Raw genomic sequence first — 26499 nt, 5'->3', positions numbered from 1 at the left:
CAAACACTTACAATCATAGTCCTCTTTCCTACTCTATTGCATACTACACGCATGCTCTCCAACAAATACCATCAACAATCATTTCTACACTACTATTCACTATCTAGCACTTAAAGAAAAAGGAAAAGAAAGAAAAGAATGAGAAGGATAAAACGTGTGTGCTGCAAGGAACATCTACTGCAGCTACATTTTTCCTTTCTTTTCAACAACTGTTCCAATTCCCCTGCCACTACACCCTCCCCTATTCCTTAGCATGCTCCACCGCCTATTTGTATCTTTTTGACTCCAGCCAGTTTGCACATTTTGACTAAAACAAGTGTGCATTTCACACCCGAACACCTTCATTTTGTTCCAGACTTCATCAGCTATTAATCTCCATTTTGTTTCCATTCCACACTTAGAAAGTTCAGGACAGCAGGGGCCTTCATACATTCTCTGCGAGGAGGTAAACTTCTTTAACTCTCTTCAACTCCTCCAAGATTTCACCTACATTAATGGAAAGAACATTTATTTCAGTTCAGTTCAATCATTCCAGTTCGTTAAACTCAACGGCAATCAGCCAACCAACAGTCATTCCCAAGGTATTCTACTATCTCAGATTTTCAACCCAGTTGCATTCATATCTAACACAATCATAGTTTTTCTACCTCAAATAGCTATGATATGTTTTACAATAGAAAGATTTATATGCTTCACTTCCACTACACTCCTAAGTAACAATCACAAGAACTCACAGAAACTAGATAAGTGAATGGATTGGAGAGAGAGTTTAGACTTAGCTTTTAGATGGGGAAGGGCCGACTGCCCAAGGAAACGGCGAACCCCAACTGCCGGAACGGAGAAAGAAGGCGGCGAACTCTCGTCGTCTCGCTGCATCAAAGTAACGACGACGTCGGAGCTGAAGGATCGCTGAGGCCGACCGGAACCATGGCCGAGCAGAGGCTCGTGTGCAGCAGCAGCAGCCGCTCGGCAATAGCGATTGTCCCTTTTCTGGAAGCTAGGGCTCGACGCCGGAGAGGGATAGGAGGACGGGAGTTGGACGGCGCCGCTTCCAGACGACAGCCGCTCGCCGGATTCCTGACAGAGGTGCGGCCGCGAGGAGGAATTCCAAAGTTAGGGCTCGTTTGAATTCAGCGTGAGGAAGGAAGAAGAAGGAGAGATCGCTGGGGTTCGACACGTCGACAGTCGACGCCGCCCGCAGCAGGCGGTAGCTGAGTGACCGGTGATGGAAGAGTCGATTGAGCGTCGATTGTGAAGAAAGGGGCGAGCGGCTCCTTGAGAAAGAAAGAGGCTGAGAGTTTTGGAGAGAGAGAGAGAGAGAGAGCCGAGCGTTGATGTGGGTTGGGCTCCTATTTTGTTTTGGGCTTTTCTTTTAATTATAAGATTGGGCCATTTTTACTATTTTAAGTTTGGACTATAATTGTTTTAAAAGAGATGGGCTGAAGTGTATATATTGTGATAGACTTTATTCTAATTCCATTTATATTTCGTTGGGCCAGTTTAATTCTTCATTTGGGCCGATTAAATTGCCTATTAAACTAAGATTTATTCTTTCCAGCCCACATTAATTATTACATCATTGGGACACTTTCGTCATTTTATTTAGACAGCTGCAGTGCTTTAATTCAAGCCATTCTTGATTAATTAGTAGGCTATTTTATTGAGCCTCTTAATTAATGAACTTCTTACTATCTCCTTCAAGCCCAAATAATTTAAAGAGGACTGTTATCGTTTATTTCATTAAAGCCAATTGTTTTATTTAATTAATCAGCTACCTTATTATGAGCCATTAATTATTTGAAGTTACATTTTCTTACTGTCAAGCCCGATAAATTCTTATTGGGTTACTTATGGGATGAACCGAGTCAGTTCCTTCTATTTATCAAATACAGGAGCGAGATTATTTTATTTTACGAGTTAGAATGTTCCGATGGGGAAGGAAGAGTTATAGCTTTATTCGACCGCGATAAACGAGAGTTAGCTAAATCTAATAGCCTGGATTAACAATAGAAATTTCCCGGTTATTATTTCAGAATAATAATTCATGCATAAGAGGATCATGCATCGTTAATTTCATATTCTCATTATTTGAGGATTTTGCTCGAGCAGTATCTTATTTATATTCTCGTAATAAAGGTCAAGCACGAGATTAATAATCAGACAAGGAGCTACTGTACCACAGAAAGTTTCTATCAGGTGGGCATTACTTTCATATATATCAAATGAGTTTCATGTTACAATTGAACAAGTTATTTCGTTATAAAATCTTTAAACTGAAAATTATTTCAACTGTTGTCTTGCCATAAATGTTTCAAATTTGGTATGATATCTATCTGATGTGTTATGTAATTGAATTCGGGTCCTGAGCAGTTGATAGCTATCCTGCCAGGGCTAGTGTACACCAGTGACCGTGAGTCATCTAGCGGGTTGGCCGGTCAAGTGTCCGTGAGAGGTGGCCACCTCTCCGGCACACAGTTCCAGATATGATAGATTACAAGAGAACTTAGTCTGCAGACGAACCTTAAGAATCACAAATGAATTTAGTAAGCTTGGGCCTTTTTAGCGAAAAACCCCCTTGCTGTACTGTTTAAGATGGCATGACAATTTACAGTTTTGAAGCATGTATTTTTATACTTAGGCATACGTGCCCACTGAGTACTTTTGTACTCAGCCCTGCATATATTTCTAAATGTGCAGGTTGAGTAGTTGCCGATGGTGATGAAGTGACGAGCGGGACTCTTTTGTCTTATTATGTATTAATGAACTCTAGGGATACATGTCTTCATACATGTATTCAGAACCTTATTCCGCTGCGTACTCAGAAGTGTTATGTTATTTTGGCTGAGTCGGAGTTATCCGAACTTACTAGTTATTTGAGTCTATACGACGAAACCTCCGTTATATTATAAATATTCCTTTTGTTAACAATGATGAAATGCGATCCTTCCTTGTTTGATTATCCCCTTTCTACCCCGCTTCTAATCTCCCTCCATTAGTCACGGTTTCTCGGCTTAATTATCCTTAATTAGGTCCGGTCGTGACAGAATGGTATCAGAGCAGTTCATTTGCTCTGAACCCTAGAGTTAGCCCATTTTTCTGGTATGATCACTAGAATATATGAGTCAGTCAACCAAAGCTCATCACTTCATCACATCGTCATGCTCAGCAAGAAAGAAGGTGGTAATGATTTTAAAACATTGAGAAGTTCACGTTTTATATGAATGTACTGATGCTTACATTCAAGTTTTATGCTTTATTGATTGATTAGATATCTCAATGAACTTAGATGCGTTAAGAATGCATGATCACTGTTACGAGAAGAACAATAGAAGCTAGAAACTCAGTTATATTTCACTATAGCCATGGTGAAGAGCTAAGAAAGAGGAAGAGAATCCAATGAAAGCAGTGCAAGCGGAGTGCCACGCACGAATCACTGAAGCAGGCATAGTTCTTCATTCAGGTTGTTCACACGAGACGGAGCACCTAATCGACTATTGCCTTATTCAATGATAGTTTAAGTATGATATTGCTTATAGCGATGAGTATGACTTATGTAACCAGTTAGCTAATCCCTAATAAGTTGAGACTCACTTCTAGCCTCGATTATCACTAGCTATGACTTGATGATAACTTTCATGATTCATCAATGAACTTCATAATTAGACTTACCAGGGGTCAAAATGCTTTGTATATGATGTTAATAATTCGATTAAAGCTATCAGCTTATAGTTTCAGGTATTCGGAACCATTCTGCTTACAGTACCTATCATATTAGATGAGGACATGACTGAGAATCCCTATTGATTACGATCACCTACTACGAATTGGAAAGACGAGATGTGATATGGGTACTGACAATTACCAACCATTATGATTGATCATAAAAGTTTACGCAAGTGGGTAAGACGAGAGAAGTTCTCGAAGATGGTTCAGAGTTTAATAATAGCTAGAAGCGCCGACAGTGGATCAATGCTGAAACAAATGAATTAAGATTCTAATGAGACCCTAAGGATATACTCAAGATAAGTATACATACCTTAACCTATCGAGGACATCGCCTCAGTTAGAACGTCTTGGATTAGGTATTTAGTCTGGTAGCCGGAATAAGAGCATTGACTAAGGTCATTCCATGACTTAGCATTACATATGGTGACACATACCCTATAAAGGTGCTCAGATGAGCAAAGGCTATTTCCTTATTGAATGTGTGATGATTCAGAAGGTCTTTTGCAATAACACGGAAGAGTACTTCAAATTATATGGTTGCATTTCAAGCGCTATGTGAAGAAAACACTAAGTACTAGGAGTACTACATAAAGATCATGTAGAGGAAGATTGTTGAGTAAGGTCGAGCCTACCTTATTTCGCCTATAGAAGATGTTTAAGGATTGCATTAAACTAGGAGACAGACTCCAAGTTTGAGAAGCTCTAGAATATTCTCAAGGACATGTTCAAGATGTTAAGAAGAAAGTGGTGATTTTAGACCAAATATACCTTTTGCAGCCAATAAACAAGAGTTGCCAAGTTCGGAAAAGTATTTTCGAGTGACTGAGAAGTAGTTGTGTCGGACCTGGCCAGTCCACATGACCAAAATATCAGTAGTCGTCATATATGGGTCTCTAAACCTATATATTTAAACTTTCATCTGAAAAGCCAAGCGGGTTCAGATTATTAGGTCATTTCGTTTCGACCTTTTAGTCAATTCATTTCTACCCTAAGGCCATTTCTTTTCAATCGTCTGACAAAATCGTTGATTCACTTCACTTTGCGTAATTGCCATTTGTGACTTTAATCATTGTGGTTTGTTAGTTGTTAGTAGAATTCCGGTGACCTAAAGACAAACAAGTATTCACCAGATTAAATCCATCAAACAAGTATGCCTCGACCCAAGGGTCAATCACATGATGCAGATAGACCATCTCTTATGGATTTGGTAGAACGTTATTATTTTAGAAAACAATGATTGTTCTGATGTTTTTGTATGCCCCTATGTTGGCTTAGTTATGTTTGACTAGTATTAGTAGGGAAAAAAAAAAAAACTGGTTCCATGACCAAATTAGTTGGAGATGGCATTCCTAGACAGCCAGTTCATCATAAGTAATACTTGGATAGATCAATATATCTAGATCCATATGTTAATGTAGAAGTTCTCATCGAAACAATTTTCTTATGTCTTTTTAGCGACCTTATCGATCTTTTGCGGCAAGTCATTTCCGCCACATTTTACTTATATGCTTGCACGAGGAAGAATGCGAGCAAGATTTGAGAATCAAGAAACTATTTACAGAAGTGATGATATGCATATGTATGTATTGATGACTACGTGTCAACTCATCAGTACGCCACCAAAACAAGGGAGTCCGACAAGAAGAGGAAGAATTCCACGAGATAATGAAAAAGGCCCAGTACCATGGCTAGAACAGTATAACGCCACTAACCATACAACAAAAACGTAGAATAGAAGAACTATTTCTACGAGGAAATCCACCTGTCTTCGATAGGATAGGAGATCCAACAAAGGCTGAGACTTGGGTACAAGCTAGTGAGCGCATCTTCAATTTCTTGCGCTGCACAAATCTGGAACGTCTTACTTGCGTATCCTTTCAGCTGACTTATGGTGGGAAGCAAGGAGGAAGACAATGACAACTGAGTAGTTAGGAAATTTAACGTGGGAATAGTTTAAGACTGTAATATATGACAAGTATACACCCAAAAGCTATCGCAAAAAGAAAGAAATGGAATTTAACAATCTGAAGCAAAGAAGAACAACAATTACTCCATACGGCATGATGTTCTGCGATACGTCAAGATATGCGCTAGAGCAAGTAGACACATATGGAAAGATGGTTAAAAGAATTCTGTGTCGGACTGAGGCAAGAGATTAGAATGGCTTGGGCAAGCCATGGTGGATCGTCTTACGTGGAGTCGCTTAGCAAAGCGTTATGCATTGAGGCAGCAATGCTGGGAGAGATACCAGCAACTGCGCCTACGTCTGCACCTCCACAAACTCGGGCTCAAAAAAAAAAAAAAAAAAAAAAAGACTTTTGAGAAAGAAAAAGAGAATGGGATATAGTAACCCTGGCCAAGCTAAGGAAAGGGTCATGGCAGGGGCAGACGTCCCAGCAACGTGGCTATGACACCTCAAAACAGATGGGGGATAACAAGTATGGGACTCCACCCTACCCAAAGTGGAACAAGAACCATGGGAAACTCTCCAGGACTGGTAATGAAGGATGTTGCATAGTAACTGGAATGAACATTATACAAATCGTTACCCGAATAAGCAACAAAGGGCGGGTCTCAGGCTAAACTCGCCTGTTCAGACTCTGCATTTGAGCAATCCAAGCTTTGCCCAACCATACCAAGAGCAGTAACCACACCAGCGATAGCAACAACAACAATAATAGCACATGTGTGCTTGAATTTAGAGCTAAGCATAAAAATTATTCAAATTGGAGCGAACAACTCGTATGTTATGCCGATGAGAGACATATACATAATTTTAGGAATGGAATGGATAGTTGAGAACTATGCCACCATCATTTGCAATGAAAGTCAAATTTCTTTTCGACCACGGGGAAGAAACTGACACGTTTTCATGGGATCAGCATGGGTATGAGAAAGACGATCATCTCCGTCCCTCAAGCAACAAAGATGATAAGAAAATGGTGTCCACCCTACCTTGTGTAGTTGCACAGAAAACTAAAAACCGAGAAAAGTATAGGAGACGTGACAATCGTACGTGAATTTCCAAATGTTTCCTGGAGATTTCACCGGGGTGCACCCGTTCTTTTTGTAAAAGAATAAAGATGGCACATTGAGAATGTGTATCCTCTACCGAGGATACACATCAACTTATAGAGAGTTGAACAAGGTGACACTCAAGGACAGGTATCCTCTATCGATGATAGACGACTTCTTCAAGCAACTCAGAGGAGTGAGTGTGTCCTCAAAGCTAGATTTAAGGTCTAGGTACCATCAACTATAGATTCAATGAGAAGATGTACCCAAGGTGGTCTTCCGAACCAGATATAGACTCTATGAGTTCGTAGTGGTGTCATTTGGATTGACCAATGCACCAGCCATGTTTGTGGACCTCATGAACCGAGTGTTCCACCCATACTTAGGCAAGTTGTCTTAGTTTTCGTAGATGATGTCTTGATCTACTCGAGGAACGAGAAGGACCATGAGAAACACCTGAGAATAGTCTTAAAAATGTTGAAAACAAAGCATCTTTATGCTAAGTTCTGCAAGTGCGAATTTTGGCTCAACAAAATCACGTTTTCGGGACATATTATCTCATTAGAAAGGATCAAAGTGCACCCTGAGGAAGTACAAGTTGTACATGAGTGGAGATCGCCTACTAACCCCAATGAGATCAAAAGTTTCTTGGAACTAGCAAGTTGCTATCAGAGATTCATAGAAGGATTTTCCAAAATAGCAAGACCAATGACCCTCACTCAGGAAGAGGAACCCATGAAAGATTTTAGTAGAATGAATTTAGAAGTGGTTCAACCACTAGAATCTGTAGAAGGGATTATTGCCACGATGGTAATAACACCCAACTTTATAGGAAAGCTGATAATGCGCAAAAAAAAAAAAAAAAAAAAAGAGACCTTGGAGAAAATATGTTTAGCAATAAGATCAGGAGACGTATCATGAGACGTGGATAATGCGTTAATGTTGATCAAAGATTGTGTGTGTTCACACGATGAACAATTCAGAGATGAGATAATGAGCGAAGCTCATGACACGCCATATACTGGCCACCCAGGAAGCATAAAATGTACAAAGACTTGAAAGAAGAATTCCGATGGAAAGATATAGCTACACTTGTTGAGAGATGCCTAGTATGCCAACGAGTGAAGGCCTTGCACCATAGACCATATGAAAAATTTCAACCATTGGAGATTTCATAATGGAAGTTATAGCACTTTGCAACAGATGTCGTGACTAGTTTACGAAGTCGAAAAGAGGGAGTGCTGCCATCTGGGTAATAGTGGAGCGACTTGCGAAATGAGCTCGTTTTATATTAATACCGATCACATACGGATCAGACAAGTTAGGCCAATTATATGTTTGAGAAATTGTGCGCTCCACGGTATGCTCGTGTCAATCACTTTGGACTGAGATTCGAAGTTTACATCCAGATTATGTATGAACTTGTAGAAGAAATTAGGCACAAGGTTAAATTTCAGTACCACCTTTTGCCCACAAACATATAGATGGTTGAGAGAATAATTCAGACTCTCGAAGACACGTTAAAAGTAGTACAAAGCAAAGGTGAAAGTGATGAACAGTGATGTCATCGATTGAGTTTGCCTACAATAATAGTTATCAGGCAACAATCAATATGGCGCCTTATGAGGTAATGCATGGAAGAAAATATAGATCACCACTCTACTGAGATAAAATAGGTGAAAGGAGAATTTTAGGAACAGACAAGATGAATGAGATGATTGAGATAGTCTGACAGAAATTAAGATGAGAGAGTACCCAGAACCTTTTTGCAACGATATACAAATTTCGGGACGAAATTTTTGTTAAGAGGGGTAGTATGTAGTAGCCCGCTATTTTATTTTATGATTAAGAGCAACAAATGCAATATTTATTTTTACATCTTTTAGTTGATTTAATCCAGTGATTAATATTCAGTTAATTCAGCTCAGAGTTCTGAATTAGATGCCATTACCTGAGATGACCACGATTGAATTATTGAGTAGTCAATGATTTATTTCAGAATGATAATTGACTTAGCGAAGTCGAGTTATTATTTAATTTGTAATCGAAATATTATTTCTATCTATTACTTTACTCAGTCGTGGATTTAATCCCGACTAATAGAGCGAGTTAAATTAGATATTTTAATTCGCAGAGGCTTTATAAAGATAAGTAGAATCCGAAAAACAAAAATTAGATTTACAGATCCTCAATTGGTACAAAAACTATTATGGGATTCTATTTGTCACCTCAAGACTTTCAAACACTTACAATCATAGTCCTCTTTCCTACTCTATTGCATACTACACGCATGCTCTCCAACAAATACCATCAACAATCATTTCTACACTACTATTCACTATCTAGCACTTAAAGAAAAAGGAAAAGAAAGAAAAGAATGAGAAGGATAAAACGTGTGTGCTGCAAGGAACATCTACTGCAGCTACATTTTTCCTTTCTTTTCAACAACTGTTCCAATTCCCCTGCCACTACACCCTCCCCTATTCCTTAGCATGCTCCACCGCCTATTTGTATCTTTTTGACTCCAGCCAGTTTGCACATTTTGACTAAAACAAGTGTGCATTTCACACCCGAACACCTTCATTTTGTTCCAGACTTCATCAGCTATTAATCTCCATTTTGTTTCCATTCCACACTTAGAAAGTTCAGGACAGCAGGGGCCTTCATACATTCTCTGCGAGGAGGTAAACTTCTTTAACTCTCTTCAACTCCTCCAAGATTTCACCTACATTAATGGAAAGAACATTTATTTCAGTTCAGTTCAATCATTCCAGTTCGTTAAACTCAACGGCAATCAGCCAACCAACAGTCATTCCCAAGGTATTCTACTATCTCAGATTTTCAACCCAGTTGCATTCATATCTAACACAATCATAGTTTTTCTACCTCAAATAGCTATGATATGTTTTACAATAGAAAGATTTATATGCTTCACTTCCACTACACTCCTAAGTAACAATCACAAGAACTCACAGAAACTAGATAAGTGAATGGATTGGAGAGAGAGTTTAGACTTAGCTTTTAGATGGGGAAGGGCCGACTGCCCAAGGAAACGGCGAACCCCAACTGCCGGAACGGAGAAAGAAGGCGGCGAACTCTCGTCGTCTCGCTGCATCAAAGTAACGACGACGTCGGAGCTGAAGGATCGCTGAGGCCGACCGGAACCATGGCCGAGCAGAGGCTCGTGCGCAGCAGCAGCAGCCGCTCGGCAATAGCGATTGTCCCTTTTCTAGAAGCTAGGGCTCGACGCCGGAGAGGGATAGGAGGACGGGAGTTGGACGGCGCCGCTTCCAGACGACAGCCGCTCACCGGATTCCTGACAGAGGTGCGGCCGCGACGAGGAATTCCAAAGTTAGGGCTCGTTTGAATTCAGCGTGAGGAAGGAAGAAGAAGGAGAGATCGCTGGGGTTCGACACGTCGACAGTCGACGCCGCCCGCAGCAGGCGGTAGCTGAGTGACCGGTGATGGAAGAGTCGATTGAGCGTCGATTGTGAAGAAAGGGGCGAGCGGCTCCTTGAGAAAGAAAGAGGCCGAGAGTTTTGGAGAGAGAGAGAGAGAGAGAGCCGAGCGTTAATGTGGGTTGGGCTCCTATTTTGTTTTGGGCTTTTCTTTTAATTATAAGATTGGGCCATTTTTACTATTTTAAGTTTGGGCTATAATTGTTTTAAAAGAGATGGGCTGAAGTGTATATATTGTGATAGACTTTATTCTAATTCCATTTATATTTCGTTGGGCCAGTTTAATTCTTCATTTGGGCCGATTAAATTGCCTATTAAACTAAGATTTATTCTTTCCAGCCCACATTAATTATTACATCATTGGGACACTTTCGTCATTTTATTTAAACAGCTGCAGTGCTTTAATTCAAGCCATTCTTGATTAATTAGTAGGCTATTTTATTGAGCCTCTTAATTAATGAACTTCTTACTATCTCCTTCAAGCCCAAATAATTTAAAGAGGACTGTTATCGTTTATTTCATTAAAGCCAATTGTTTTATTTAATTAATCAGCTACCTTATTATGAGCCATTAATTATTTGAAGTTACATTTTCTTACTGTCAAGCCCGATAAATTCTTATTGGGTTACTTATGGGATGAACCGAGTCAGTTCCTTCTATTTATCAAATACAGGAGCGAGATTATTTTATTTTACGAGTTAGAATGTTCCGATGGGGAAGGAAGAGTTATAGCTTTATTCGACCGCGATAAACGAGAGTTAGCTAAATCTAATAGCCTGGATTAACAATAGAAATTTCCCGGTTATTATTTCAGAATAATAATTCATGCATAAGAGGATCATGCATCGTTAATTTCATATTCTCATTATTTGAGGATTTTGCTCGAGCAGTATCTTATTTATATTCTCGTAATAAAGGTCAAGCACGAGATTAATAATCAGACAAGGAGCTACTGTACCACAGAAAGTTTCTATCAGGTGGGCATTACTTTCATATATATCAAATGAGTTTCATGTTACAATTGAACAAGTTATTTCGTTATAAAATCTTTAAACTGAAAATTATTTCAACTGTTGTCTTGCCATAAATGTTTCAAATTTGGTATGATATCTATCTGATGTGTTATGTAATTGAATTCGGGTCCTGAGCAGTTGATAGCTATCCTGCCAGGGCTAGTGTACACCAGTGACCGTGAGTCATCTAGCGGGTTGGCCGGTCAAGTGTCCGTGAGAGGTGGCCACCTCTCCGGCACACAGTTCCAGATATGATAGATTACAAGAGAACTTAGTCTGCAGACGAACCTTAAGAATCACAAATGAATTTAGTAAGCTTGGGTCTTTTTAGCGAAAAACCCCCTTGCTGTACTGTTTAAGATGGCATGACAATTTACAGTTTTGAAGCATGTATTTTTATACTTAGGCATACGTGCCCACTGAGTACTTTTGTACTCAGCCCTGCATATATTTCTAAATGTGCAGGTTGAGTAGCTGCCGATGGTGATGAAGTGACGAGCGGGACTCTTTTGTCTTATTATGTATTAATGAACTCTAGGGATACATGTCTTCATACATGTATTCAGAACCTTATTCCGCTGCGTACTCAGAAGTGTTATGTTATTTTGGCTGAGTCGGAGTTATCCGAACTTACTAGTTATTTGAGTCTATACGACGAAACCTCCGTTATATTATAAATATTCCTTTTGTTAACAATGATGAAATGCGATCCTTCCTTGTTTGATTATCCCCTTTCTACCCCGCTTCTAATCTCCCTCCATTAGTCACGGTTTCTCGGCTTAATTATCCTTAATTAGGTCCGGTCGTGACAGATCTCTTGTTGGGGTCGTTGCAAGCATATGAGGAGAAGCAAAAGAAGAAGCAAGAAATTTCAGAGCAACTTTTAAAGTTGCAAGTAAGCTCGAAAGAGAAAGAAGAAGGTCCGAACAATGGCTATGGACAGTCTGGGAGAGGATGTGGTCAAAGACAAGATCGAGGCAGAGGCCGTGGACGTGGACGTGGACGAGGACGAGGAGGCTTCGTCAACCGTGGTGAAAGAAATGAGTTTACAAGTGGTCGGGGGAGGAGCAACCCGCAGTCGAGGTACGATAAGTCTTCAATAAAGTGTTATAATTGCCATAAATTTGGGCACTATGCTTCCGAGTGCAGAAGTGAAAAAGTAAGGATTGAAGAAAGGGCCAATTATGCCGAGAACACGAGCGAAGCAAATGGTAGTGTGCTTCTGGCATATAAAGGAGAAGCTGGAAGACAAGACGACACGTGGTACCTCGACACTGGTGCAAGCAACCACATGTGCGGGAAGAGAAGCATGTTCGTGGAGCTTGATGAGTCGAAGTCAGAAGTATTTGATGCATTCAAGAAATTCAAAGCTGCCGTCGAGAAGGAGAACGGACGACAAATCAAGGCCCTGAGGTCCGATCGAGGCGGAGAATTCACATCAAAGGAGTTTCTAGAATTTTGCGAAGTAAATGGAATTCGGCGGCCCCTGACAGTTCCGAGATCCCCCCAACAGAACGGAGTGGCGGAAAGAAAAAATAGAACAATCATGGAGATGGCAAGGAGCATGCTAAAGACGAAGAATCTGCCTAAAGAGTTTTGGGCCGAAGCAGTGGCGTGCGCGGTGTACCTATCCAACCGATCGCCGACAAGGAGCGTGTGGGGAATGACTCCACAAGAAGCCTGGAGCGGGAGAAAGCCAGGAATTTCCCACCTAAAGGTATTTGGGAGCAAAGCCTACGTGCATGTACCAGATGAGAGAAGGAAGAAGCTCGATGACAAAAGTGAAGCATTCATATTTATCAGGTACGACTCTAACTCTAAAGGCTATAAGTTATATAATCCAAATACCAAGAAAACAGTGATAAGTCGAGATGTGGAGTTCGACGAAGAAGGAGTGTGGGATTTTAATCCCAGTGGTGACTTCACCTTCATCCCACAATTCGAAGATGAAAGGACAGTCGAGCAAGTTGGAGAAGTCCAACAAGAGGTAGTGACTCCACCAGCTTCACCTATACAAGTTACTGAAGACTCGCCACCATCTTTCTTAAATGAAAGAGCCACACCATGAGCAAGGAATTTGGATGAGATATATGAAGACATTGAAAGGTTAGAAGATCTCACCTTGTTTTGCCTATCTGCTGATTATGAACCTGAAGCAGCAAATAGTGAAAATTGGCGAGTTGCAATGGACGAAGAGATCAAAGCTATAAACAAGAATGATACGTGTGAGCTCGTGACACTACCGGAAAGGCACAAGGCCATTGGAGTCAAGTGGGTGCATAAGGTTAAGAAGAATTCGAAAGGTGAAGTTGAAAGATATAAAGCAAGGCATGTCGTGAAAGGATTTCGCCAACTTCAGAGTTTTGCTCAGAATGACAAATCAAGTTTAAGGGGGAGTGTTGGAATATAAACTTGATTTGAATAGATATTTGTAAAGAATATTCTAGAATTAGAAGAAAAGAAAGAAAAAAAAAAGAAGAAATTAGAAAAAATTTGTAGAAATATCTAGAATAGTTGAGAATGAAGAAAAATGTAGAATGGTTGAGAATGTATTAGAGAAAGAGGAATAATCTAGAATAGTTGAGAAAAAGTTAGGATGAAGAGAACTAGCTAGAATTAGAGAATTCTAGTATGTATAGAGCATTCTAGAGAAGTATTAGAAAAATAATAGTTGAGAATATTCTAGAGAATGTAGGAATCATCTACTCACCACTATAAATATGTAACCATGATTGGAATGTAATGAAAAAAGTGGGAAGAAAGAATGAAGTGAATTAAAGAAAAATTGTGTTAGTAAACAACAATCCTCCCACTCAAATTTCTAAGCACACACACGTCCACAACCAATTTCTCCAAATTTCCTCCTACCAATTAAATAAATTCTCCATTATATATACTTATATTCCAACAATTACATGTTTTATAATTAGTCGAATTTTACAATTTTAGAAAGAAATAAAATAAAATAATTAAAAGATTAAAAAATTAAAAAATATAGTTTATAAATAAACCTTGAATTTTATTATAACTCCAAATTTCTCACTCAAATTGAAATATTGTCTTTTTAAGGGTTATTTTATTTCCTATTTTCTTCCCCTATATTTTCTTTTCTTGCGTGGCAAAAAAATTAATATTTTGCCACTCCAAAATTGTCAATCAAAATATTTAATATGCATATCAAATTAAAGATCACAATAAGATTTTTAATTTGATATATTTTATGTAAAAACATGATTTGAAATGGAAAAGTTATATTTATTTAAAGATTAAAATTTTAAAAAAATTATTTCTTCTCTCTCTTTTTTTTAGGACCGTAACTTTGGTCAATTTGCAAATATAGGACAAAACATTTTGGGCTTGCAAATGCAGGACAAATTGATTTTTCGGGCTCAATTTGTCCTACTTATGCTCAATTTTTAAAAATTTGTCCTACATTTACAAAACAGTCAAAGATATGAGCCTAAAAAAACTTTGGGCTCTATATATAGGCACAGGGAAAAATACAGTCTAAAAACCCTAAAATACATGGAAAAAACATAGAACCGAGAAAAAGTGGACCCGCGGTGACCTCAGTCGGCGATCGCCGCCTAAAGCACAATCCCTTCCTATCCCAGCAATCGTCGCATGACCGCCCAAAGACTGCTGAACACACCAAATTCCCGACGACCCCACGATGGTCGTCAGCTTCTCGCCGGGTAATGCATAACTTTTCTCCCTCTTCTCGGTGATCATCGAGTGATCGTCGTGCCCGTTGATTCGAGGCAGTGGACTCGGCAACCTTGGCGGCAGTCGCTGGCAGATCACTGTCGTCGTGCTTGTTATTTGGGAGTGTAGAAAATAAAATGACGATAATGAAAAAAAAGATGTAGAACCGAGGCGAGAATAAATCTCTCTACGTAAGGCAAAATTACTTCCGCTCTGTGCTTGCGGATCTACAGTAATTGCCCCCAAGATACAATGGTTTAACTAGGAGAAGCGCTCATTGCAACAAGTGCGACGTGCACGTGCTCGGCCTCGGACTCGGAAGGTGAATTTGAGTTTTAGCCTTAAAAGGCTAAGTCAAAACTTACTTGGGTGCACCATAAGGTTCACCATAGAGAAGCACACTTAATTGTTTCTTTATGGTAGATAATACTTTATAAATAGCTTACAACTTCCTTGTTTTTCTAATGTGGGATAGCACACCACATTTCCATTTACAAATAGCTATCTTTGAGTATTAATTACTCATTCAATTCTTAATAGATTTGAACAAGTAAATATACCAAATTAATCCACTCAACATGTAGATTCCAAATAATTATCATTTAATTTCATTAATTACCAAAGTAATTATGGTATTAATTAGCTATTTATTTTAACAGTGCTTTGCTCTCCACTCTATACCTCGGCGACCCCTCTCCTGGTCCTGATTTCATCTTGTTTTCTTGATTTCCAAGCTTTCCAAGCTCGTCTCTTCAATTCTCGTGCCCGAAAAACTTCAAACTCCAACCTCAAACCTTCATAAACGATGCTATGCTTCTAAATCACACAAACCTGCACCAAAACAACCTTATACCCAAACATATTATCTGAAAATTAAAGAATATATATACAAAATGATATCAAAATCAAGCACAATCCTAACACTCAACCTATAATATATCAATAAAAACATATGCAAAATTAGTTTTTATCAAGTTTAAATACATGTAGTCAACACACATCCTCTAGGTATTATCTCTCTCTTCTACAAGTATAATTGGAGCACCAAATAGGATCCTACTACGCTGAATAATTCCATCCTTTAGTAGTCTTGCTGTGATTTTCTCAATTTCATTCTTATGCATGTTGTTTCTTAATCGAAAGAATGGCTATTTTAGTTATCTATTACACATATTAAAACATGAATTTTCAATTAGAATTTTTTTTTTTTCAAATCAATTGATGTGATTAGAATAAAGGCTTATTTGTATGCTTATCGAGTTCGTGGATTTCATGGATTTGTTTCCGTGTTCTTCTCACTAAATCTCAACTCTATATTAGAAATATTTTAGTACATTCTACATAACATTGATGTGTTATCTAGTAGGAGTAATAGATATATCTGTCAAACATATCACGTTTTATTCTATTGGAATAACACATGACAATTTCCTAAATTGTACCATATTTCTCAGGAACTAGTAGAAGTGCATTTTTCTTCGCCACTGCGAGTCCAGGCATTGGAGCTGTATCCACATCTTCTTCTCGGATCCCTAATGGCAATTGCCAATTAAAACTATAGAGCAAGTTTGCAACAATAAGCTCCACATTCACAAGCCCCATAACCATACCAGGGCAGATTCTTCGGCCCGATCCGAAGGGAATGAGCTCGAAATCTTTTCCTTTTAAGTCGATATTGTTATTCAAGAACCTCTCTGGCATGAACTCATCTGGATTTTCCCAATACTCGGGATCTCTTGAGATTGCCCATACGTTAACATACACGATTGTCTTGGGTTGAATTTCATAGCCATCTAGAATGCCCTTTTTGATTGTTTCTCTTGGTGCGAGAAGTGGGCCGGAAGGGTAGAGTCGGAAAGACTCCATGATGACTGCTTTTAGGTAGGGAAGCTTTGGCAGATCATCTTCATCTACTTTGCCCTTTTTGCCTACAGAATTTCTGATTTCTGCTTGCAATTTTTTCATGACGCTGGGAGCTTTGATCAGTGCTGTCATTGCCCAAATGACTGCTGTGGAACTTGTCTCTGCACCAGCTACAAATATGTTCTACAAAAGTTTGAGAAAATCGATCTTTTTTTGTTAACTTGGTAGAAAAATTTATTGTATTATAAAGAATATTGATCGTAAAAGAAGCATTATTCAACAAAAGTTTGAGAAGAGTGGTATAGGGTTCGGTCATGCTGAAAACCAATCTTACTCTGTTAGTCGAGTACAATATATATCTAAAAATTATTATAAAATTAAGAAGCATTACTATATATGTAAAAAAATTATCATAGAAAAATATTGTATTCTTAAAATACCCATTTCAAAATCATACAATCAATCAAGATAAATAGACTAAGCGCTTGTTTGGTTCAAGTAGAAGAATAGAAAGAATTAAATAAAAGGGAGGAATGGTAATTAACAATAACTGTTATTTTATTTAGTGTTTGGTTCACCAATAGAAATTGATCACTAGTAAGAGATTTTTTTTTTTTTTTTCTCTAATATTACAAGAGGTAACAAATTGAATGGTTGAGTTTTCATTAAGTAAGGGTAAAAATTAACTCATTACTCAAACCAAACAAAAAGCATTGGATTCCATTATATCCCTTTTAAAGCTCTCCAAAAAAGCCCAACCAAACATGGGCAAAATTGAACTCTAGTTGACAGCTCATATGACTATCTTGGTTCCTAATTTATATTTTAAACTGAATTTTTATTTTAGTTCATCTTCACACACACACACATATATAGATATATAGAGATTGGATCAAATAAAAACCTTTCTTAATGTAAGAACTACAAACCACTTTGCACTTTTATTTTGATAAATCTATACTAATATAAAAAGAACCTAAGGAGCCTAAGGCACAATTTATGGATTGTCTATTTTACCCCTATCATATATTTTATATTATATATTTATAAAATAAATCTAATACTTTATAATAATCCAAAATAAAACATAGGCATTTTAATAATTCAAACTTGATAATAGTAGATTTCTTATTGCATTAGAATTCTATTTAACTTTACATGTATTGGATCTAATACTTTATAATAATCAAAACTAAAACATAGACATTTTAATAATTCAAACTAAAACGTACTTACATCAAATTATGAATATGATAAGAGTAGATTTGTAATTGCATTAGAATTATATTTATTATCTAATAAAAGTAATGAATTAATAGATGTTCTAAACTAATAGATTATCAAATAAAATAACATTAATTACACGTACAACGTACGTTTTTTCTGCTAGTTACATAAGTAAATAAATTTAAAGATAGTACGACGGAGGACTCCTACCACTAGGACAAGACACAGTAAAACCACTTGCACTTAACCTACTTGACTTAATAGCATCTGCACTTAAACAAAAAAAAGTTAAAACCTCAAACTTTGCAGACAATTTAAGTTTTAATTTGTATATTTACTACTAAAGAATCCTACGAGCTTATTCACCTTTTCCAAACCGAATTCTGAAATGCAGATCGCAGATTTTGAGATTTTTAAAAAACAAACGAAAGTTCATGTTTTTGCATAAGTCCTCAAAGGATCATAAAGAGAAAGTGAATCAAATCATAATTACCATTAGTAAGGCTTTGATGTTATTCCAATTGAGATCAATGGGGGAAGACTTGTCTTCTTTAAGCTTGATCAAAGTATCAAGAATATCTTCCTCCTCTTCCATTTTCTTCGCCCTCCTTGGATCGAGATGCTCGTCGATGAGTTCCTGGTAGAATGAATCGTGATTCTCAAAGATCCTATCAAGCCTCTTCAACGATCCAACGAGTTTATCCACCCAACCGAGTGCAGGAATGTAATCAGATACAAAGAACGCGAGCGAGATGGACATAATTTCTTCTAGAAGCTTCTTGAATCGCCTCATTTCGGATCCGTGATGGTCGTATCTCTTACCGAAAGCAATTCTGCATATCAAACTGCTGCCGAGAGCCATTGCCATCTCACTCAAATTCACAACCTCATGTGAGGAAGCAGATTTGGAAATCTTGGCAATCATAAGAGAGATTTCGTCTTCACGAATGGGGCGAAAGGATTGAATCTTTTTGGGGCTGAGGAGATGAATGTTTGTCATTTTTCTCATCTCTCTCCAATAATCGTTGTATGGTGAGAAGACAATGTCTGAGTATTGGTATGTAAGTTTTTGCATAACAATGGATTTTGGTCTGCTACAAAATGCCAAATCTTGAGTTTGGAGAACTTCTTTTGCCAATCTTGGTGAGGAAACAGCAATTAGAGAGACATAGCCTAATTTCATGTGAATGATAGGAGAGTTGTATTTCTTCGAGAGGCGCCATAGGTAAATGTGTAGGTCGCCGGCAGTGGCGAGCTGGTGGAGGTTTCCGATCAACGGCAAGCGCCGGGGACCCGCCGGGAGGTTTGATTTTGTTGTTTTTCGAGTTTGATGGAGGAGATAGATGAAGATTATGGGAAGAAATATGGATAATAGAAGTATCATTTTTGGATTTCGTGCTAGATATTTGGGAGTGTAGACATGGAGAGCCTGACATAGTGTATAAATACTAACAATATTGCTATAGTTACAAAAAAAATAATAGGAGTAGTAAGATTTCCCCAATTAAGGTTTAATTAGAAAAATATAGGTTATAACTGAATATAGTTTGAAGTCATGATGTGGACAAAGCAAATGCCTATTTAATATTTCTTATGTCCCTTTTATTTAATATTGTTAATTTATAAAAAAAAAATACTTCTTCTGTCCTTGAAAAAAAAAAGTACTCCTATTTATGTTAAGAAAAAATAATCAATTTTTGGAGTCATGACAAATCATATGATAGGCCCCGGCCCCGTTTTCCACTCACAAAATAATTAATTATTATTATTAACACTGCTCTTTTAATGAGACCTTTCCTCCACTCATAATTTACTCAACCACTTTTATTAAATCCGTGTCATTTTTTCATAGGACTATTTTTCAAGGATGAATGGAATACGTAGCTAAGAATTCAGAGAACACTGCGCGCGTATGGGTTCCCAAGCCCAAATTCAATCGTTTCAGGTAAATTTATGGATCTATTTATGAATTATCTTCAACACATACAAAACATTTTCATGAATTTTCATAAGCAGAAAGTGCAAGCTGGAACCCCTGTTGCAGTGTTCTGCAACATCTACTAATGCAAGTATATATGGATGATCCGAGAAAATTTTAAAATATACCACATAGTTTTCTATAAAAACAAAATCTGAGCCTGTTCATGAATTCTCATAAGCAAAATTTAGTAAGTTTTAATTTTTTCTTAAAATGTGGAGGTTATCTTTAGATGCAATGGAAGACGTAGCACAATGATGCAAATAAAAGGTAACATATAAAATCTCTAAAACATAATCTTGAAGGCCGAGCACAAAAGACCCATCGGCAAAGTAGGTTTGACGATTCTCAAGTTTTGTGTAGAAGATAAACAAAGATTATTGCAAGAAAGATTGATAGTAGAAAAATCATTTTGATTTGAGAGTTATAGTCTAGACAAGGAGAGTGGGGAGAGCAAGAGTTATGAGTAGACATTGTTTTCCAAGAATAAATGGAAAACACACTCTTTTAGCCCCATATATTAACTTACTCCATAAATTAACTTAATGACTTTTTTGTCTGAATTTAATCAATACATTATATTCAAGGCTCTTAGATTGATTTAATGACAATTTTAGCCTGTAGGTAATTTTCAATGTAAGGAAGTCCAGTTGGTAGCCGGATTTTATTCGTGGCATTTTCACCCATGTAATTTTAGTGATGTAGAAAAATCAAGACATGCATTCACATCATAATAAAAAAATGCGGAAAAGTATTATTAAATACACACGGATCCCAAACGTATATTCTTTTATTTTTCAACACTATGCATTTTTGTATCGCAAAAACTTGTGTGCTTATTACACGTCTATATATATAATTTGATAGTTTTTACATATGTTAGTGTACTGGTGCAGCGGTGGGAGCACAACCAATAGTGCTTCGCTCCCAAAGGTCCCAGGTTCGAAACCTATTGATACCATTTTTGCGAATTTTTCATCCTTTTTTTTTTTGGTCTTTTTTACACTTTTTGAGTTTTGTTTTTTTTTTTACGTTTTTTTCCTTTTCCTTTTCCTGTTTTATTTTATTATTTTTTTTTCATTTTTTTATATATTTTCCTTTTTTTTCTTTTCAGTATTTTTTTTCCTTTTTTTTTTGTTTGTTTTTTTTTTCTAGTTTTATTTATTTCTTTTTTTTTACATTTTTTTCCTTTTTCTGTTTTCTTAATTTTTTTATCTTTATATATATATTTTTTTTCTTTACAATATTTTTATTTCTTTTGCATTATCTTTTAATTTTACTGTTTTTCTTTTGCATTTTTTAATATATTCTGGTTTTTTTATCCTTTCGGTATTTTCTTTATTTTTCGTTTGTTTTTTATTTTTTGTTTTTCTTTTGTATTTTTTTTATATATTTTTGTGAAAAATGTAATATTTTAAAATATTACATTTCTTCAAAAAAGTTACATTTCTTCATGTCAATAATTATTTTTTATTATAATAATAATTATTTGATAAAATAACTAAATGTAATGTTCCTAAATAATTACATTTGTTCACGATAATTGTTACTTTTATTTATGAGAATTTGTACTTTTAGTTATTTGATCAAATAATTATTTGTGTAAGCAAAAGTAATAGTACTTTTAGGGTTTAGTATTCCCTATTTAGGGTGTAGTATTCAGTGTTTAGAGTTTACAAAATATTGAATGATGGTTAATACTTATATTCACATAAGTATACATTTAAACATGGAAATGTATATCTTAGATAAAATTAAAGTAAATATTGCCATTTGAATTTTTTATTGAATGGCTAGGGTTTATTATTGAATATGACTAGGGTTTAGTATTCAAGGTTTAGGATTTAGTATTTCCTATTTAGGGTTTAGTATTTCGTGTTTAGGTTTTAAAAATATTGAATGATGGTTAATACTAATATTCACATAAGTATACATTTATGCATTAAAATGTATATCTTAGATAAAATAAAAGTAAATATTGCCATTTGAGTTTATTATTGAATGGTTAGGGTTTAGTATTCAGTGTTTAGAGTTTAATTAGTACTCCCTATTTAGGGTTTAGTATTCAATGTTTACAAAATATTGAATGATGATTAATACTTATATTCACATAAGTATACATTTAAGCATGGAAATGTATATCTTAGATAAAATTAAAGTAAATATTGTCATTTGGATTTATTATTGAATGACTAGGGTTTATTATTGAATATGACTAGGGTTTAGTATTCAAGGTTTAGGGTTTAGTATTCCCTATTTAGGGTTTAGTATTCAGTGTTTAGGTTTAAAAAATATTGAATGATGGTTAATACTTATGTTCTCATAAGTATACATTTAAGCATGTAAATGCATATCTTAGATAAAATAAAAGTATACATTCAGTGTTTATGTTTGAAACATTATATTTCTTCACAACAATATTTATTTTTATTCATACGAATGTTTACTTTTAGTTAGTTACTTAAGTAATAATCTTTGTAAATAAAAGTAATTATTGATGTGAAGAAAAGTAATCTTTATAACAATAATTACTTTTTAGACAACAATAATTACAATAAATATAATATTGTTGAAACATTACATTTCTCCATATCAATTATTACTTTTTATTATATCAATGATTATTTGTAATTAACATAAATAATAATATTATTATTTGATCAAATAATTATTATCGTAAGAAAAAGTAATTATTGATATGTATAATGCTTTATATTGAATGAAGGTAAATATTTATATTACCATAAGTATACATTTGTGCAACAAAATGTATATCTTATGCTTATTAAAAGTAAATACTCATATTAGGGTTTAGTGTTCAGGTTTTAGGGTTTAGTTTACAGGGTTTAGGGTTTAGTTTATAGGATTTAGGGTTTAAAAATATAATACTTTATATTAAATGAAGATAAATACTTATATTTACAAAACTATATATTTGTGCGAATAAATGTATATGTTATGCTTATTAAAAGTAGCATTTACTATAAGCAAATGTAATAATTTGGGGTGACGGATCAAATGGACGCGGGTCAGGGGCGCGGATCCGGGTCAGGGTTGGGGCACGGGTCGACCCGGCCGCATCCCATGCAGGTGCCCTCACCCAAGTCCAACTCTTTTTGTATTTGACATTATATATGCATTTTGTGTTCAAACAATTTTACCTAAAACAAATTTTAATTTTTTGGGATGATATTCGACAGATATATGAAATTTTCATCTTAAATTAATGGCTCTTTGTTCAACTCTTTCGAAATCATAAGAACATGTGCTTTATATTTTGGGTACGTTTGAAACACTATGAAAAAAGTTTTTATTAGTGATATAAGGCTTGGTAACTAATATTCGAATCATAAAAATTAGTGGCGTTACAAAGTGTAACTATTAGTGATTAGCTACATCATTAAATGTCACTAATTTTTATGACACACATAATAGCTACCAATCCTCAATCCTCATGTAATTAATGGATTTTTTTTTTTTTTTTTTTTTTTTTTTTTTTTTTGTAGCGAGAATCCTCACATTTCTTTCTTTCTTTCTGTTTTGAAAAGTAATTAGAGCTACGACATGATGTTTAAATTGAACATTTCCATTTTTTTATTATTCTCGAAATAAAAGATTATTCTTCTTACCTAACAAATGTAACCCAACAATGGTAAATAAAACTAAAGAAACATTATTGTATAATAAAATAAGTCAACTGGGTACCGCCAAAACTAAAGAAACATTATTGTATAATAAAGAAGAATGGTTCTTAGCTAGGTTTCTAAAACGGCAATAATAATATAATATGCTATGTCAATTTATCATAAAATATAATTCATAAGGGGTTAATCTATTAGACTATTACTAGCATTTAAAGTATATGCAATAAATGAAGTCAACTGAATACCGCCAAAATTAAATAAACATTATTGCATAATAAAGAAGAATGGTTCTTAGCCTGGTTTCTAAAACGGCAATAATAATATAATATGGTATGTCAATTTATAATAAATATAATAATTCATAAGAGTTGTATCCTATTTAAAAAATAATAACTTAAAATATAGGGTAAAGTACCAAATACCCCCCGACGTTGGCGTCCCTATCGCGTATAGCCCCCCATAGTCAGGGTCAGCGCTGTTTACTACCCTAACGTGACAAAATCGTAGCAATTAACCCCCCGCCACTTAACGGACGTTAACACCGTTAAATTAAATATTTTTTTTATTTTTAATCGTAGCAAAACATTTATTTTCTACTATCTCTCTCGGCCTCTCCGCCTCCCTCACATACAGGCGCCACTCTCTCTGTCTCTCTGCCTTCTCTGGCCGACGGCGCCGCCGGTGCTGACGCCGCACCGCGACCGCCCCTATCGGACCCCTTTCTCTTTCCCTCTCAATTCTCCGGCCGAACAGTCGCCACCCATCCCCCCCTCTTCTTCGGCGGATCTGGGAGCTAGGGTATGCAGGCGCAACGGATCTGGTTTGCAGGGCGGCGGATCTGGGGGCTAGGGGCGGCTGGGGTTTGCTGGCGCGACGTTTCTCTGAAGAGAAGGAGCAGAGGCGTTCGATTTTAGGCGAGAATCCTCCGCCTTGGTTCTTGAATCCTCCATGGCTGCCGCCCATCACCTTCACCTCACTTCACTATCACCGCCACCGTCTGTTTCATGCTTATGAAGACTTTGATTTTGGGGATTATTTTTGATTTGGGGGTATGAATCGAGGGTTCCAAATTTGCAGATTTTTTCTGATTTGGCGTATGATTTTGGGGATTATGATCGGAGGGAGCAGAGGTGAAGGGAATGGGGGTGACAGGGGACAGCGGCGATGCCTCGCCGGATCAAAGAGTGGTGGTCGGCGGTGGTGGTCGGCGGCGGTGGTTGTCGGCGGTGGTAGTTCAATTTCTGAATTTTAAAATTAAAAAATTATTTATGTATAAAAATAAAAAAATATTTAATTTAACGGTGTTAACGTCCGTTAAGTGGCGGGGGGTTAATTGCTACGATTTTGCCACGTTAGGGTAGTAAACAGCGCTGACCCTGACTATGGGGGGCTATACGCGATAGGGACGCCAACGTCGGGGGGGGGGGGGTATTTGGTACTTTACCCAAAAATATATTTTCAAATAAACTAAAATAATTCACATCAATTATTCAATAAATTTTCAAATATAAAAACATGAAATTTCAACTTTATAGAAAGTATAATGATAATTATAATTAATAAATAAGTTTAAATTATTTGATTGTGAAAATTAGCATTACACAAACATAAATAAAAAATTGTTAAATTTTAATAAAGAGAAAAAATATTTTTTTTTATTTTAATTTTTTCATGACTTATTCATTTTTAAATTTATTTTTTATTACTTAAAAAATATCAATGAATCAAATTTGATAATGTTCAAAAAAGAATTCAAAAAGAAGAAAAGAAAAAATGGGCGGGAGAAAATAGAAGAAAAATAAAATTTGGTGAGAGAAAAGGGTGGGAAAAGAATTTTAAAAAATCTATATATATTATATAGATTTTAAAAAGAATTACTCATATTTAGAATGTATGATAAAGAAAAGAAAACAAAAAACCGATAAAGAATTAGGTTTTTCTTTGGAAAGTCAAAATAGGTTTTCATATTTTCTTCTCTTCTCACTCGTTGTTGCTAGCCAAATCCAACATATTCTTCTTCTCATTCTTCATCGATCCGCCACTTCGATTATCATGTCTTCAGATCTTCCGAAAGTAGATCCCGCTGTGTACGCGACAATTGATCGTATTAGTTATTGTAGACAATTAAATTTGTCGTCGAATTAAATCATGCCACGTGTAAATTCATGAATTAAATATTCAATTATATTTTATATTTTATTAAAAGAGATTTTATTCATAAATTAAATAGATATATAATTAATATTTAATATAAATGAATTAATGGGCTCATGGACACATAAAGCCCTAAGGCCCATGCATGGAGACCCAAAGCATATAAAGCCCATGAGGCCCACCTCTCTATAAATAGAGGTGTTGGGTGCTCATAAATGACATCTTAGAGGAGGGAAAGATTGAAGAGCACAAAAATTTTCTCTAGTGTCACAAGTGGAAGAAGTGGAGGATTCAAGTATTCTTCAAGCATTCAATCATTCTTCAAATCTTCAACAGTTCAAGAATTCAAGGTCTTCAAAGCCTCAAGAGTTCAAGAATTCAAGATCATCAAAGCTTTAAGAGTTCAAGTGATCAAGATCTTCAAATCTTAAAGCGATCAAGCATTCAAATCCTCAATATCGAAAGCTTCAAGGCGTTCTTACAAAATTTTAAGGATGTTCTTCTCCAAATCAAATCAACTTCGACGTTCAAATTCAAAATCATGGCTTGAGCCCTTTGGATTTATCGTCATCAAATCAAATATTTCGAGAACCTTCGAGATTGTTCAAGAATCAAATGGAAGAGAAGAATCAGAGGATCAACTAGAGATTGCAACCCGCAAAACTCTATCAAATTATATCAAATTATCTTTGTAACGCACTATTGTATTTTATAAA

General features: G+C 36.1%; 1 protein-coding gene across 1 annotated transcript; it reads right to left on the bottom strand.

The window, feature by feature from the left end:
- Positions 1 to 16209: 16209 nt before the first annotated feature.
- Positions 16210 to 19412, bottom strand: LOC131017740 (6,7,8-trihydroxycoumarin synthase-like). The gene is made up of 2 exons (XM_057946458.1): positions 18501 to 19412; positions 16210 to 16963 (listed from the first exon to the last, which is right to left on the bottom strand). Exons 1-2 carry the CDS (start codon positions 19389 to 19391, stop codon positions 16349 to 16351), a joined length of 1506 nt encoding a protein of 501 aa, XP_057802441.1. The 5' UTR covers positions 19392 to 19412; the 3' UTR covers positions 16210 to 16348.
- Positions 19413 to 26499: the final 7087 nt, after the last annotated feature.

The sequence above is a fragment of the Salvia miltiorrhiza genome, chromosome 3 (assembly GCF_028751815.1).
Source record: "Salvia miltiorrhiza cultivar Shanhuang (shh) chromosome 3, IMPLAD_Smil_shh, whole genome shotgun sequence".
NCBI classification, from domain to species: Eukaryota; Viridiplantae; Streptophyta; class Magnoliopsida; order Lamiales; family Lamiaceae; genus Salvia; species Salvia miltiorrhiza.
This window is presented reverse-complemented; position numbering and strand designations above follow the sequence as displayed.